This window comes from Cupressus sempervirens, chromosome 6 (genome assembly GCF_028749045.1).
Source record: "Cupressus sempervirens isolate cs-2001-9-10 chromosome 6, ASM2874904v1, whole genome shotgun sequence".
Taxonomy (NCBI): Eukaryota; Viridiplantae; Streptophyta; class Pinopsida; order Cupressales; family Cupressaceae; genus Cupressus; species Cupressus sempervirens.
Window position 1 is genome coordinate 452,811,531 of NC_143123.1, and position 17,783 is coordinate 452,829,313.

At 39.6% G+C, this 17,783-nt stretch overlaps 1 protein-coding gene across 1 annotated transcript in view; it reads right to left on the reverse strand.

The window, feature by feature from the left end:
- The window catches only part of LOC149553031 (haloacid dehalogenase-like hydrolase family protein), a 381,367-nt gene that overhangs the window by 71,732 nt on the left and 291,852 nt on the right, over positions 1 to 17,783 (reverse strand). The window contains exon 25 of the mRNA XM_089788543.1: positions 8,184 to 8,220. Within this exon, the coding sequence (XP_089644669.1) occupies positions 8,184 to 8,220 (37 nt within the window). The remainder of the gene's footprint in view (positions 1 to 8,183; positions 8,221 to 17,783) is intronic.

Sequence of the window (17,783 nt, forward strand, 5' to 3'; positions counted from 1 at the left end):
AGTGACATAACACCTAGCAGGCCAACTGATAGAGGGATAGAGCACATTATTGAGCTAGAGGAGGGCACTAAGTCCATTATGATTACTCTTTATTGGTATCCAAAGAGGCCAAAAGATGGGATAGAGATGACCATACAAGAGTTTTTCACTATGAGACATATTAGGCTGAGTAAGTATCATTTTGCTTCATTAGTTGTTCTGGTGAAGAAAAGTGATGGGACGCTTAGGTTGTGCATAGACTACCGGATGCTACACAAAAAAAAAATTAAGAACCAATATCCTATTCCAAGGATTGATGAGATTATTGATGAGGTGCATCGTGCATGTTACTTCCCCAAAATTGATTTGAGATCAAGATATCATCAGATCAAAGTCAGAGAGAAAGATGTGGAGAGGACACCATTTAAGTGTTATTGTGGTCACTTCGAGTTTCTAGTCATGCCCATTGGCTTGACTAATGCCCTAAACACATTCCAGTCTACTATTAATAGTCTTTCATAGTCAATCACGGAGATTTGTTCTAGTGTTTCTTGATGATATACATTTTTTTAGAAAGACTTGGGATGATCATGTAGCACGCCCGGATGCAGTATTGGATATTCTTGACTATTCTTGACATGGCTTCCTTGTATGCCAAGGAGTCCAAACATGCATTAGGCATGACAAAATTGTTTTATCTTGGGCAAATCATTAGTGCAGAGGTAGTTCACATAGGTAGTTCACATGGATCCTGATAAGGTCCATGCTATATTGTATTGGCCAACACCGAAGAACCTGACACATCTTAGAGGCTTCATTAGGTTGTGTGCATTCCACAACAGATTTGTGGTAGGCTTCTCTTGTCATGCAACCCCCCTTACTAATCTGACTTATAAGGGTGCATTTGAGTGGACTACTTACACACAAGAGTGCTTTGAGAAGTTCAAACAAATTATGACATCATGCCAAATGTTAGCATTGCCAAACTTTACGAGGCCATTTGAGTTGCATTGTGATGCCTTAACTGATTGTATTGGTGTCATTCTTGCCCAGGATCACCATCCCATTGCATTTGAAAGTAGGCAGCTCAGGGGTTCTGAGAGATCATTTAAAGTGTATGAAATGGAGATGTTGGTCATTACGCTTGCCTTGGCCAAATTCAGGCAGAATTTGGTTGGTAGAAAATTCTACATCAAAATAGTTCATGAGAAATTGAAGCATTTCCTTGGACAGCAGGATCTTAGTGAGAGGTAGAAAAAGTGGGTTAGAATATTATAGCCTGTAATTTTGATCTACTATATTAAGGGTATGCAAAATGTAGTTGTTGACACCCTATCACGCAGACCCTACTTGTGTATGATTACTCAAGTATCTGAGAATTGGAGACACTTGATCATTGCAACGTATGCCAAGGATTAATGAGCAACTAGTATTTGTTATGATAGCATACATGACAACAAATATACCCTAGAAAATGAGCTGATAATTTACAATGGGAGGATTTATTTGATCCCAGGATTAGGTGTTAGACAAATTATAATGCCGACCTTTCACGATTCCCCATTGGATGGACATCCCAAGTTCTTTAAGACCTGTAGATATATTCATGAGAGAGGTTCACATGGACCGGCCTAAAGTCAGATATGCAGCAGTCTGTTAGAGAATGCTCTGTTTGTCAACAGAACAGACATGAGCATATCGATCCAGCCGGATTGCTACAACCACTTCCCATCCTTTAGAGGAAGTGGGAATGTTTATCTATGGACTTCATTGTGGGCTTGCTACAAGCCCAAGGCATAGATTGTATCTATGTAGTGGTGGATCCCCTCACCAAATACGCACATTTTTTTCCTCATTACCACTACATTTTTAGTTACACAAATTGCAAAGTTGTTTTTATGGGAGGTGTTGAGATTGCATGGCTTACCTTGGAGTATTGTGAGTGACCAAGATAGTCGTTTCATGAGTCACTTTTGGCAGGAGCTGTTTAGACTATGTGGGAAGGAATTAACTCCTAGCTCTAGTTACTACCCTTAGATTGATGGCCAAACTAAGATTGTTAATAAATGGGTAGACGGCTATCTGTGGAATAATGTATTGGCACAATAACAGGCTTGGGTGAAGTGGATATACCTATGAAAGTATTGTTATAACTCCACTCACCACATGTCTATTCAGATGTCCCCATTTAGAGCCTTGTATGGGTATGATCCCCCAAGCTTCATGGATTTTCTATTCAGTGACAATAGGGTACCCAACATAGGTGATTTGGTACAAGACAGTCAGGATATCACGAGGACATTAAGGGACAACATTCAAAGAGCTCAGAATCATAAAAAGTAGTATGCTGATAAGTGGAGGATTGCTCTTTTTTAAAGGTGAGAGATATGGTCTATTTGATGCTACAGCCTTACAAGCACTCTTCCATTACAAAGAGTGGAGCTAAGAAGCTCATGTTGGAGTTGAGAAAAGCCAACTCCGAAGACGCCCAAGATCACCTGCATGCGAGAACTTGTCAAAGAGAAGCCAAATAGAGGAAGAGCATGGAGCAAGGGAAAAACCCTAAATGGACATGAGAGACAAATATGCAAACACAATGAAAATGTATTTACAATGAGAATTGATGATGTGATATGTTGAAAATACAAAGAGCGAGCCCGCTTATAAAGAGCTCATGGAAGCTTGTAGAACAAGCTAGAAGGTGGTAGAAGATAAGGATGACAACTCAGCACATATCCACAAAAAGGTGGAACATGCTAGAAGGGAACAAACTCCTGTGTTGTCAACAACTAACCACTACATGCATTAAATACAAAATATTAAATAAATGCATTAACCTAAGTAAGCTTAAGTAAATAGAATAAATAATTAACAATTAATTATTTACTCTAACACCCCCCCTTAAGTGCAACTTAGGGAAATGCCTTAAGCTCACAAAACTAAGATGAATGCATAATGGGTCCCGGCAACGAGGCCATGTTAGGTACCCAAGTACAATGCAACAAAAGATGCAACCTCTGTGAACGGGGAAAGAGAGAAAATCACGTGGGAAAAACCCTCCCCCAAAAAGAGGTAAGAACCTAGTGAAGAACTGAAGAAGTCTCCAACTAGGGAAATTGTCCCCTAAAACAGGAACAAGAAGTGATCATGTAGAAACAGCATCACTGAAGCATGAAGAGCCGCAAATCTGTCAAACTGCTGATCTGAAGAACCTCCATGGAAGAAGAAGGCACGAACCGAGCATGTCTATATGGTAGATGATCAATCTCACCGAAATGCATAGGTAGCCAGCCATTGCAATCGCCTTGTATATAGGATCAACCACTAAATACATAGTTCACACTATCGAACCATCGAACCATAGATGCATTAGAACAACAGCATAACCCCCCCTAATGCAGACGGGGTGTGATGACAGGCAACTAAGAAGGTGGGCCAAAAGTCTCCTGCAAACGAATCAAGAACGAGGAGAGAGGAAAAGAGGTACAGACACCGATAAAGACACGGTCAAACTGACTCTGCATGGGGCTAATGTCGTGGAAGGGAGACTCACTTGACAAAGGGAGAATGCCTAAAACAGCAAACAAATATCCCCCCCATGGTGCTTTATGAAAATAGTGCATGTACAACTGACTCAAAACAACATTCATGATTCCCGGAATGCAAAAGTGACACTTTATCTCAGTGCGAAACAAAAAAGTGCTTCAAAATGATAGCTACAATGATCAGAATTGAAAAAGAGCTGCAACAAAGGAAAGTACAGCCGAAAACAAAGCAAACCATGCTAGGAAAATGATCCTCGGGCCTAAAACACTCAAAATATCCACCATAGAGCAAAAACGCCAAAACTATGATAGAAAGAGTAGAGGTCAAAAACTAAGGACAAGGACTGCATTTCTGAAAAGGTGACAGAACCAGCTTTCCAAAAATATAAAGTTTTCAAAAAACTGACATGGGACGCAAAAGATATGCATGCCGGAGTCAAAAATAGGACTTCAGACTTCAACAGAAAAAACGGGCAATGAAAAAGCACCAAAACCTAAAAATACCTGCACTAAAATCTCCGTCTCGGAACCAGCTTTCCGGCGCTTCTTTCGGATCAGAAAAATACCTCCGTATGCAAAAGTTATGGCCAAAAAACCACAAGTAGGTCCAAAAGCAAATCAGAAGAGCTGCATGCAAGGTCTGATGCAGCGCTGACGTCATCAAGTCGCGTGATTAAATTTGACGGCTAGACAGCCGTCGCCACAAAAAGGTTGCCACGTGGCATGCACGGATGACATGGCAGGGGCCACGTGGCAAACCTGCCACGTGTCAGGCACAGGACGCGGCAGAAAACGCCACGTGTCGCTGATTGTGCAATAAACACAGATGCAGGCGCTGACAGAGCAGGGTGGCAGACTGGACAAGCGAAGGTGCTGCAACAGGCGACGGAGCGGCACTGGCTCAGCAACCGGCGGAGGAGTCCACGCTGGCGGCAGGAACGGACGGAGCTGCGGAAAGAGGAGGCTCCGCCGGAGGTGCCGTGAAGGCGGGGGACGGACAGCAGGTGGCGCCGACGGAGCGGAGCGTGAAACAGAGCAGAGGTCGGGCACTGCAGGTCGTCACTGAGCGGAGGTTGCGCTGTCTGTCTCCTGGCGGCGCTTTGCCACGGGCTGCGGACGGCGCGGGGGCGGAGCCGCGGCGGCGATGCGGTGGCCGCTCGATGGCCGGCCTTATAACAATTTTTTTATTTTTTATTTTTTAAATGCTGAAATCGTCCGTACAGTCCGTACGGCAGTGGCCTGCAACTAAAAAATTTTTGCCTCTCGGAGCTCTGTCTCCAAAAACGAAAAGTTTTATATGAATCCTGACTGCAAATGGCCTTCCGGATCCAATGGTGATGTCCGTTTGGGCCCAAAGTGCTCCAAAAAAATGCTGATCCCCTGATTTGAAGAAAAAATGCACAAACAAACTAGGGTTTGTGACTTCAAATCACGGCTTCAAAATTTCTTCAACGAAGCAGCAGCAGGAAGGCTCTGATACCATGTTGGAGTTGAGAAAAGCCAACTCCGAAGACGCCCAAGATCACCTGCATGCGAGAACTTGTCAAAGAGAAGCCAAATAGAGGAAGAGCATGGAGCAAGGGAAAAACCCTAAACGGACATGAGAGACAAATATGCAAACACAATGAAAATCTATTTACAATGAGAATTGATGATGTGATATGTTGAAAATACAAAGAGGGAGCCCGCTTATAAAGAGCTCATGGAAGCTTGTAGAACAAGCTAGAAGGTGGTAGAAGATAAGGATAACAACTCAGCACATATCCACAAAAAGGTGGAACATGCTAGAAGGGAACAAACCCCCATGTTGTCAACAACTAACCATTACATGCATTAAATACAAAATATTAAATAAATGCATTAACCTAAGTAAGCTTAAGTAAATAGAATAAATAATTAACAATTAATTATTTACTCTAACAGCTCAAGCCCCGCTATTATGGTTGCTTTCGTGTGGTTAGCTGTGTGGATTAGGTAGCTTGTGAGCTTGATTTGCCAATGGAAAATAGAGTTCATAATGTGTTTCATGTATCACACCTCGTGAAGGTGTTGTGCAGACATGTCCCATCTACTTTACCCCTACTAAATGATAAGCGGAGATTAGAGCTGATCCCTGAGGCTATACTGGATATCAGGGAGAGGCATTTGCGCTAGCGGATCATTAGAGAGTTTCTAGTGAAGTTGCAGGGTCTTCTAGATGAAGATGCTTCTTGGGAGCCTGAGGATATACTTTAGCACCCCAAACTGCGATTGCTTCGGGACTAGCAATCTTGGGGAGGGAGGACTATAATGCCTCAATTTAGTAGGTTTTAGTTATCTTGGTGATGTCAGTTCATCATTGCGACCCTTATGAGCTAACACTATGTTTTGAGGATTTTAGTTGATGACTTGCTATTTATAGTAAATTAGTTCTAGCTCAGTTACTATTTTTAGCAATGTAGTTAAAGCACTTGGTGATTTGGCTTTTTCAATGATTGATTGGATTAATTAATGGAGTTTCCTATTGTGAGTTATTTATTAAGTCTCTTGTGAGTTAACACTGTGTTTTGAGGGTTTTAGTTGAATGACTTGCTATTTATAGTAAGTTAGTTCTGGCTCAGTTACTATTTTTAGCAATGCAGTTAAAGCACTTGGTGATTTGACTATTTCAGTGATTGATTGGATTAATTAATTGAGTTTCCTATTGTGAGTTATTTATTAAGTCTATCTTAATGAATAACTTTATTATTATATTGTTATAATTTGATGAAGGCGTTGGGTAGACATGTTGTCCCATCTACTTTACCCCTGTTGGATGATGAGCAAAGACTGGACTTGATCCTTGAGGCTATACTGGATATCAAGGAGCGGTATTTGCACTGGCGGATCATCAAAGAGTTTCTAGTGAAGTGGTAGGGTCTTCCAGATGAAGATGCCACTTGGGAGCCTGAGGATATACTTTAGCACCCCAAACTGTGATTGCTTAGGGACTAGAAATCTTGAGGAGGGAGGACTGTAATGCCTCAATTTAGTAGGTTTTAGTTAGCTTGGTGATGTCAATTCATCATTGCAACCCTTGTGAGCTGACACTGTGTTTTGAGGGTTTTAGTTGAGTGACTTGCTATTTATAGTAAGTTAGTTCTAGCACAATGCAGTTAAAGCACTTGGTGATTTGGCTTTTTTAGTGATTGATTGGATTAATTAATGGAGTTTCTATTCTTAGTTATTTATTAAGTCTATCTTAATGAATAACTTTATTATTATATTGTTATAATTTGATGGTGTGTACTTGAAGCCTCTTAAGTGAAAAATGTGATCAAGAAGCTATTGGGCGTTGGGTGTGAAGTTGCATTTTAACTATAAAAAGGCCTTCATGAGGAGATCAAACTATCTCTTGACATTTTGTTTCTATGAATTTGTGAATTGCTTGAAAGGTTTTAATGTTGGGATTTTGAGAGGACTGATTCCTCTGTCTTCTGTTTGCACTTGGAGCTGGTAAGAGAGCCAATGAATTGTTTAGAATTCTGATTCTGATTAACCATCAAACTGATGCTGTTGTATGTCAATTTGATAGCTATTTGGTCTGAAATTGGCATCCAAAGAGAGGGTTTCATATGCAAGAAAAGTTACTGCTGTAGCTGAAGAATGATTGAAGGAATTCATCACCAATCTGGGTGTTTAATCCTGTTGTAAATCACTGCAATATCTGGGGCAGCGTATGGTATTTGTTTCATCAATTGAGGGGCCAAAAGTAATTGTTTTGGCAGCTAGCAAAGGCTGCGATCTCTCCCTGAGGATTAATGCAAGGAAACAAGGTACTTTGGGCATTGTAGCAGCAACAATATATAGGCTACAATCAGAAACTCAAGGCAGCGCTTCAAGTTTAAAGGCCACATTGGGAAATATTTCTTCATACCTTGCAAGCTGAAGGCGAAGTTTCATATTTCCTGCTTTGGCAACGACATTCAAACATACTGCGCAGTGCATATAATATCAGGTTCTTTAGAAATCCACCTTTCCCAATAAAATTGCTCATTGTAATTGTAAGCTTCTATAATTGCAATTGTTCATTAATGTCTTGGTATCCATTGTAGTTTAATTTTGTGTCAATTGTTTAAGCATATAACGATTCTGAAAATACAAAAAAGAAACATATATCCCAAAAAAAAACAAATTGCAAAAAAATCATAACTCTTCAGCATAATGCTATAGAAAGCCAGCAGGGCTCTTACATGTATGCTGAAGAGAATTATTTATAAGCTTGTTTGAGGCAGCTTTTAGAGATCAAATAATAATAAAATAACCTCAATAAACCCTCCTATATAGAAAGCTTAAACTCATTCCCGCTTTAAATTTGTCTTCTTAATATACACCATCTACGACAAGGAATGTTTCATGTCCTCTTCCATAAATAAAATAATTGGGAGATTTGTAGTCTCTCTTTTTTATTCCCAAAGGCTAAAGGATAAAGTTAAAAAACATTTTCAATCAGTCTCAGTAATATTATTATATCTTTGTACAACTTACATAATAGTATTAGTTTAGTAAAGTGAGCCATTACTCTATTTTACGACTTTCTTACTTGTAATTACTTCTGGACAACTTTATAATTGTTTCTAGACTATCCCATTTTTTGAAAATTTGGTACATAAGTAAAAGGAGTCAACACAGTTATCTTACCTTTTCTCCCTTCGCACATTCCAGCTGGCTCAGAGAGCTGTATGCAGGTAAATATGTACTTAGAACCAAAATAAATGAGGCAGCCTAATAACAAGAAATCCAAAGCATAATATTCATATAATATTAGATAGTTCACCACATACAAGAATTTGGTAAATATGACTTTTTGTTCCAAAACCACTGGTAATGAACACAGATTACTACTAGAAACACCACTACTCATTATTCAAGGGAAATCATGTTGGAAGTTTGCATTTATTTTTTCTTGTGAGCAAGATAGTAGATTTTCTCATTGAATATTCCACAAGAAAAAGACGTCATTTCTTAGAACTTTGACTTGAACAAATGAGATAGAATAGTTCATTGTTCCTCTTCCATCTAATGATTGTAAAAGTCACCATTCATCGAAGATGTGTGTGAAAAGCTTGAAATTCCCATTTATACATTGATATTCTAGGATACAAGACTACTTGTAGAATACAATTGATATCATCAATAAACATGTCATAATGAGAAAAAAACTGTAGTGTACTTAATAAAGAAATGTATATTGACTAAAACATAAAGATTCCAAGCTGAAGTTTACATAAGGTGTTTTCGTATTGCTATTTTGTGCTTTCAGGTTTATAACTACAGATATTGTTAAACTTGAATTTTATAAATCTTGACTTTATTAGTTATATCTCTTCAAGGTCATATTGAGTTATTGCAACTTGAATGAAAAAGAGATATTTAATTGAGACATGGATAAATGTTTTATAACATGATTTTGTTGATTTTAATTGAATCTGAACTAAGAATGTGATGGAATCATTTATATGGAGACGTAATATTATACTTTTCTAGCAAATTGATTATAATTATCAGCATGATGGTACTACTACTATGCTTTCTTTGTGTGTGGGGTTGTGGAACATGGTACACACATTAAAAAAGAGTTGTACTAGGTCAGATGATGCAATGTGAGATATAATGAGACTGCATACCATGGTTGTGGAACCATTCTGAATTTCAAAATCACTAGTGAATCTGGTGTCTATTGCAGACAATTGTTTTTTAATATGGGATTTGATTGTGATTTTCATAATTGTTATTATAGCTTTGGAGAAACCAGAGACTATAACATCTAATTATTACATATTTCATATCCAAATGTTATAGTGTCAATGGGACAACAATTTGAGATGTGGTATGTGCCTTATTATGCTATTGTTTCAGGAAAGTATTGTTTGTGATCCAGTTCTAAAACTAGACTATTTAGATTATACCTTTTACTATGTCATGTCCCCTTTTTAGCGACACAATTCCTACAGTAGATTTTCCTATCATCGACTCTCGTAGGCAAATATTTTTGGAGAGAGAGTCATCTCGTCGCCAGAAGATTGCATTTTGCTACATCCAGTAAATGGGGCCTACATGTTCTAATGATGAATTAAGATTGCACTTTTAATTTAATAAAGTTATTTAATTTTATTATAAAGTTATTTGATAATAAAAGTGCATTATAATAAGATATTATAAAAGACGATTCTGGAAGCTTCCAGTGACCTCAAAAAGTGAATAAATAGAGGACAAGAGGCACCCATTTGCACAAGCGGTTTGTGGATTCTACTTCTATTTCAGTTGGAGCAATTTGTAGTCATTTGGTCTGCAAATTCTCAATTTATCTTTGGGAACGAAAACTCCCATTGATAAGCAATTTTGAGGGTGTGGAATATCACCCGAATTATTGCAAAAACTAGAGGTGACATTACAGTCATTTCATCAGGGCGGAAATCTGTGGCCTAAGGCCAAATTGGAAACTCTTGCATTTTTTATTGTCCGAGATGAGCTAATTACCATCCATCGAATTATTGAAGGAAACTGGCGAAATTCGGGTCAAGGCTTGGATGGTCTACTACACAAGATTGAGCGCTTTATTTGAATGAACCGGCAACTACTTCAGGATTCCGTTTTCGACCCAGTCTGGGAACCCATTGTCTTCGGCAGAGATCCAAGGGCAGATAGTGTGTAGAGACGCACTAACTACAAAGTGCTTCCAGTCGGGCATTTATTAACATAGGCAACATTCTGCAACTTCATAGCTCGGCTACCTGCTCCAGCATTGGGAAATTCGTCAGCAATTACACACATTGCCTTGGCAGAAGTAACAATAACCTTCCCATCAGTCAGGATGCCCGATAAGAGGGCCACGAAAAATAATAGATATATCGCAGTGGTAATCGGATTAACCCAGATTCGTGGGTTCCAACTGCAACACGGTGGGAATTCAGGGCAGTCGACATTTTAATTAAATTAAAGTTCCGTGTGACAACTTGGAACGAATTTCCAGATTGTGAAGAGCAGAATCACATCCATCAGCAGCATTACTAACAGGCGGAATCCATGGAAGTAAGGAATTTCAGGTTCTTGACGTTGTTTCTTTTATTTGAAAACTAAGTCATTCAGACATTATTATGCATTTGTTACAAATATTGTAAGACCAGTAACGGAATTGAGTAAATACTGTTGGTATTACCATTGCAAGCACATTCAGTGAATTGAATTAAGACACCTTTTTTTTCATTTAATAGTCTGGGCAAATTTATAGAACACTATCTTTATAGTGCAGTTTCAGTTTTACAAAATAAGTGTTTTACGAATTGTCCCAGTTTAAGCATTGGCTCTTTAGTGACTTTAATAGTTAGGGTCATCTCAGTGGTATCAGAGCAGTGTTCTTGCCATCTTGTTGGGTAGAACATCTTATGCAACCTTATTCCAGATATTATATTCACAGAAGAGCAACACTTAAGGGCGAACAAAAATTCAGAGATATGGGTGAGAGACAGTCACAGAGTCCACTTAGATTTCCCAGAGTTGATGATGAAGAGACCAGAGAGTTTTACAGAATCATGACTACCGGACAGCAAGAAATAGCTCAGTCACTACAAGCATTGACTACCATAATGGAGAGAGTTGTTCAGCCCAGGATTCAGGAACATGGTAGAGGTACACATGATCATGATAATAGAAGTGTGGCAGGCTCACAGGGTGCTCCTAGGCGCAAATCATGGACAACAAATAGGCCTACTCATCCCACCTTCCTAAGGGAAGAGGCTCAGGAGATAGGAGAAGACGATTTGCCAGATGATTTTCAGGATGATCTCAGAGCTGCTACTGCAGAATGGCAGGCATTACCACCATGTGCGTGAATTATTAAATTTTGATCGCTATCTGAACCAGAGGAGAGAGCATATGAGGAGTAGCCGTCAGAATAGGAGGCCTAGAGGAGGTCATGATAGCGAGTTGTAGCGAGCTGCTGGCAAACTCACTTTACCATCTTTCGATGGTAGTGGTTAGATGACAGCACAGGCATGGATTCATAAGTTGGACACCTTCCTAGCATTAAGGCCTATGTCTGAGATAGATGCCATCAGGTATGCCACCTTGCATTTGGAAGGCGCAGCTCATGATTGATGGTCACATAGGATGGTTACTTTGCAGCACAATCAGGTGACATCCTACCAAGACTTTGTGGATAGATTGGTTGAGCGTTTTGATAAGAAGGATCCAGAGATTTATTTTCGCGACCTCGCACAGTTCAGACAGTCAAGCAATTTGGAGGTTTATATCAGTGAATTCCAGAGGTTGTTAGTTATGGTACAGGATGTGTCTGAGAGATGGCTGGTTATCTTATTCACAGAAGGATTGTCTGAACCCCTCAAGGGGTGGATTAAGGCATTTGATCCACCGACACTTCAAAAGGCTATGAGGAAAGCACGGAGTATGAAGCTTACAACACCTGCTAGCAGGTTCACTTCCAGAAGTACTACTTCTTTCAGAGACAATAAGAAGTTTGATAAGAATAAAGGAAAGAACATTGATACCAAAGGAAAAATTACTACACCCCTGGATGCAGAAGCTTTAAACGACTTGTGCAGGAAGAAACTATGCTTTTATTGCAAAGGACCATATGACAGAGACCATGATTGTCCTTTGAGACCTAAGGGAAAGGCCAATAGATTTATGTGGGCATATTACGAAGGATCAGATTCCGACAGTACAGCAAATGAGGATGATCACAGTAATTCGGAGCCTGAGGAAGAAACAGGAAGTTCAGAGCAAAAAGAGGAATCTGAGCTACATTTACAGCAGGGGCGTTTGTCTAGTATTCAGTAGGAGGGATCTTTTAGGTTACGTGGTGTTTTAGCAAGACAGAAGGTGATCACATTGGTTGATACAGGTGCTACGCACAACTTCATTGATGCACGTCTGGTTGAGCGCTGTGGTATTAAGACAGAGGAGTTTGAGGGTCTCCGAGTACAGGTTGCTGATGGATACACTCTTAAGTGTAATAGAATGGTTAGAGACATGCCTTTACGCCTGAATAATTATGAGTTTAAAGCAGATTACCATGTGGTCAATATGGGCGACTTGGATATCGTTTTGGGCATGACATGGTTACGTTTATTGGGTGAGGTCACTTTCCGCCTCAAGGACATGGAGATCAAGTTTGAGGTAGATGGGAAGCAGCATGTGTTGAGAGCTATCAGGAATAGTGACATCTGAACCATTTCTCTTAGGCGATTGGAAAGATTGGTGAGGCATAATGATATTGAATGGGCAGCCATGTGTACTCTCATGCCCACAAAGGAGGAACAACGAAGGACAGAATATCATCCAGACATCCAGATATTGAGGAAGAAGTACAATAAGGTATTCAGTGATATTCCACCTGGTACACCACCTGATAGAGGGATTGAGCATATCATCGAATTAGAAGAGGGTGCTAAACCAGTTATGATTACTCCATACAGGCATCCAAAGAGACTCAAAGATGAAATAGAAAAAACCATCAAGGAACTTCTTGCAATGGGACACATTAGACCTAGTAAGTCTCCTTTTGCTTCTTCAGTAGTTTTGGTAAAGAAGAAAGATGGTTCACTTTGGATGTGCATTGATTACAGAATGCTGAATAAGAAAACCATTAAGAATAGATATCCTATTCCACGGATTGATGAGCTGATAGATGAACTACATGGGGCATGCTACTTTAGTAAGATAGACTTGAGATCCGGTTACCACCAGATTAGATTCAGAGAACAGGACATAGAGAAGACTGCCTTCAGATATCATTGCGGGCACTTTGAATTTGTAGTGATGCCATTCGGGTTGACCAATGCACCTGCTACTTTCCAGTCCACCATGAATAAGGTCTTCCATCATCAGCTAAGGAAGTTTGTATTGGTTTTCTTTGATGATATCTTGGTATACAGTCGGACATGGCATGAGCATATGGAGCATTTAGAGACAGTACTGAATACCTTACAAGCAGAGTCCTTGTATGCCAAAGAGTCCAAATGTGATTTGGGTATGACCGAGTTATTATACTTAGGTCATATTATCAGTAGAGGAGTACGGATGGATCCTGATAAGATTCGTGCTATTGTGGAGTGGCCTATTCCTAAGAACCTGACCCAGCTGAGAGGATTCCTTGGTTTATGTGGCTTCTATCGCAGATTTGTTTGCGGATATTCGCGACATGCGGCTCCTATGACAGATTTGCTAAAAAAGGGAGCTTTTGTTTGGACAGCAAAGGCACAGGCTTGTTTTGACAAATTTAAGGAGATCATGAGTTCATGTTCGATACTAGCATTCCCTGATTTCTTGAAGCCATTTGAACTCCAGTGTGATGCCTCAGGAGATGGTATTGGGGCTGTCTTGATGCAGGACAAACACCCTATTGCATATGACAGCAAGAAACTCCATGGGCCAGAAAGATCATTCAGCATTTACGATAAGGAGATGTTAGCTATCATGCACGCATTAGCTAAATTCAGGCAGTATCTAGTAGGTGGTAAGTTTTGTATAAAAACTGACCACAACAGTTTGAGACATTTCCTTGGACAGAGAGATCTCAATGATAGACATCAGAAATGGGTGAGTAAGCTGCAGGTATACGACTTTGATATATCATACGTTAGGGGAACTCAGAATGTGGTAGCAAACGCCTTGTCACGCAGGCCACATCTTAGTGCGATGGTTGAGATCTCTGAGGATTGGAAGCATTTGATTGTTGCAGAATATGCTAGAGAGTCTTGGGCATCTGGGATAGTTGATGGGACAATTGTTGATACCAAGTATACACTTGTGGATGAATTGATTATTTACAAGAGCAGGATATTTTTAGTCCCAGGATCGAAGGTGAAGCGGTCTATTATGCGAGCTCTTCATGATTCACCTATAGCTGGTCATCCCGGGTACTTTAAAACATATAGACAAGTGTGAGAACAGTTCACATGGAAAGGACTCAAGATAGATGTATTGTAGTATGTCCGTGAGTGTCCTGTTTGTCAGCAGAATAAGCAAGAACACACCTTCCCAGTAGGACTCCTACAGCCACTTCCTATTCCAATCAAAAGTGGGAATGCATATCCATGGATTTCATTACAGGGTTGCCCAAGGCTCAAGGACGCGATTGCATTTATGTGGTGGTGGATAGACTAACAAAATATGCTCACTTCTTTCCCATCACCACTACTTATACAACAGTACAGGTAGCTGAGGTATTCTTCAGAGAGGTTTTCAGGTTGCATGGGATACCCCGCAGTGTTGTCAGTGACAGGGACAGTAGATTCTTGAGTCATTTTTGGCGGGAGGTGTTCCGATTATGTGGCACTGAGCTCACACCCAGTACTAGTTATCACCTGCAGACTGATGGACAGACGGAGATAGTGAACAAGTGGGTGGAAGGCTACTTGAGGAATTACGTGGCTGATCAGCAGAAGGCATGGGTAAGATGGATTTATTTGTGTGAATATTGTTATAACACCACTTTTCACATGTCTATTTAGATGACACCTTTCCGAGCGTTATATGGGTATGATGCACCGAGCTTTATTGACTTGCTGATGGGTGATGTTCGGGTTCCACGTGCCGGGAATTTGATTCAAGAGAGTAAAGACATTATTAACGCTCTTCGGGATAACATAGCTCGGGCACAGAATCAGTATAAGCAGTATGCAGATCAAAAGAGGACAGAGAGGAGCTTTGAGGTGGGTGACATGGTTTACCTCATGCTTCAGCCATTTCGACAATCTACTCTCAAAAAGAGTGGGTCAGAGAAGCTTAAGCCTAGGTATTATGGGCCTTTCAAGATCACCAGGTGAATAGGGGAATTGGCTTATGAGCTTGAGCTTCCAGTGGATAGCAAAGTGTACAATGTGTTCCATGTGTCATGTCTCAAAAAGGCGTTGGGACAGAATGTGGTACCTTCCACGGTGTTACCTCCCTTGGATGATGAAGGGAAATTGATCTTAGTGCCGGAATTCATTTTGGAAACTAGGGAAAAGCAGCTCCGCAGAAGGATGATCAGAGAATATTTGGTTAAATGGAGAGATCTACCAGTTAAAGATGCCACTTGGGAAAATGAAACAATTTTGCAGCATCTAGCTTTGAGATTGCTTGAGGGAAAGCAATTTCAAGAAGGGTGGACTGTCATGTCCCCTTTTTAGCGACACAATTCCTACAGTAGATTTGCCTATCATCAACTCTCGTAGGCAAATGTTTTTGGAGAGAGAGTCATCTCGTCGCCAGAAGATTGCATTTTGCTACATCCAGTAAATGGGGCCTACTTGTTCTAATGATGAATTAAGATTGCCCTTTTAATTTAATAAAGTTATTTAATTTTATTATAAAGTTATTTGATAATAAAAGTGCATTATAATAAGATATTATAAAAGATGATTCTGGAAGCTTCCAGTGACTTCTCAAAAAGTGAATAAATAGAGGACAAGAGGCACCCATTTGCACAAGCGGTTTGTGGATTCTACTTCTATTTCAATTGGAGCAATTTGTAGTCATTTGGTCTGCAAATTCTCAATTTATCTTTGGGAACGAAAACTCCCATTGATAAGCAATTTTGAGGGTGTGGAATATCACCCGAATTATTGCAAAAACTGGAGGTGACATTACAGTCATTTCATCAGGGCGGAAATCTGTGGCCTAAGGCCAAATTGGAAACTCTTGCATCTTTGATTGTCCGAGACGAGCTAATTAACATCCACCAAATTATTGAAGGAAACTGGCAAAATTCGGGTCAGGGCTTGGATGGTCTGCTACACAAAATTGAGCGCTTTATTTGAATGAACCGACGGCTACTTCAGGATTCTATTTTCGACCCAGTCTGGGAACCCATTGTCTTCGGCAGAGATCCAAGGGCAGATAGTGTGTAGAGACGCACTAACTACAAAGTGCTTCCAGTCGGGCATTTATTCACACAGGCGGCATTCTGCAACTTCATAGCTTGGCTACCCGCTCCAGCATTGGGAAATTCGTCAGCAATTACACACATTGCCTCGGCAGAAGTAACAATAACCTTCCCATCAGTCAGGACGCCCGATAAGAGGGCCACGAAAAATAATAGATATATCGCAGTGGTAATCGGATTAACCCAGATTCGTGGGTTCCAACTGCAACACGGTGGGAATTCAGGGCAGTCAACATTTCAATTAAATTAAAGTTCCGTGTGACAACTTGGAACGAATTTCCAGATTGTGAAGAGCAGAATCGCATCCATCAGCAGCATTACTAACAGGCGGAATCCATGGAAGCAAGGAATTTCAGGTTCTTGACGTTGTTTCTTTTATTTGAAAACTAAGTTATTCAGACATTATTATGCATTTGTTACAAATATTGTAAGACTAGTAACGGAATTGAGTAAATATTGTTGGTATTACCATTGCAAGCACATTCAGTGAATTGAATTAAGACACCTTTTTTTTCATTTAATAGTCTGGGCAAATTTATAGAACACTATCTTTATAGTGCAGTTTCAGTTTTACAAAATAAGTGTTTTACGAATCGTCCCAGTTTAAGCATTGGCTCTTTAGTGACTTTAATAGTTAGGGTCATCTCATACTAGCACAACTTTCTAATAAATAGATTATATATGAAGACAAATACGTTAAAGCATACAATCAAAATGGGCTAAACCATACAGGTAGCATGAAATAGAACACGTTTTTATTACCATGGATAATGCTGTGTCATCCCCTCATTTGGACGAGAGCCACAAAGAAGACCTCTAGCCTATAAGTTTGAATGATGATTTCATATGTAAGGGGAAACTCACTATAAAATTGTGCTTTATTTAATTAAAAACGTTTAAAACACAATTAAGAAAAAAAATTTAACTACTTTGCATGGAAATTATTAGTACTTGCCTTGCATAAGGTAGGGTACTTATGTTTTCAGTATTGGTACATATTACTTTAAATAATTATTAGATAGATTGTCTTAATCTAAAGTTTAAACATGTAATATTTAAAAAATCTTTTATTTGATTTAAATTCTAATTTTTTCTATTGGTCCAAATGATTTTTGCCTAGGGTAAATTTTATTTTTAATTGCTGAAAAATGGTACAAAAATCCCAGGCACATAAGCTTGTATTAACTGTGACAACCAACAATGTCAGAGATCTTCGAAATGGTTGTGTAGATGCTTCTAGAGACTATAGACCAAGGTCATTTATTACGTTAGATTAATGAAGCAAAATTTTATTATTACGCAAATCAGAGGTATTTACATTCCTTTCTGACTAGGTATTTGGAGTTATTTCT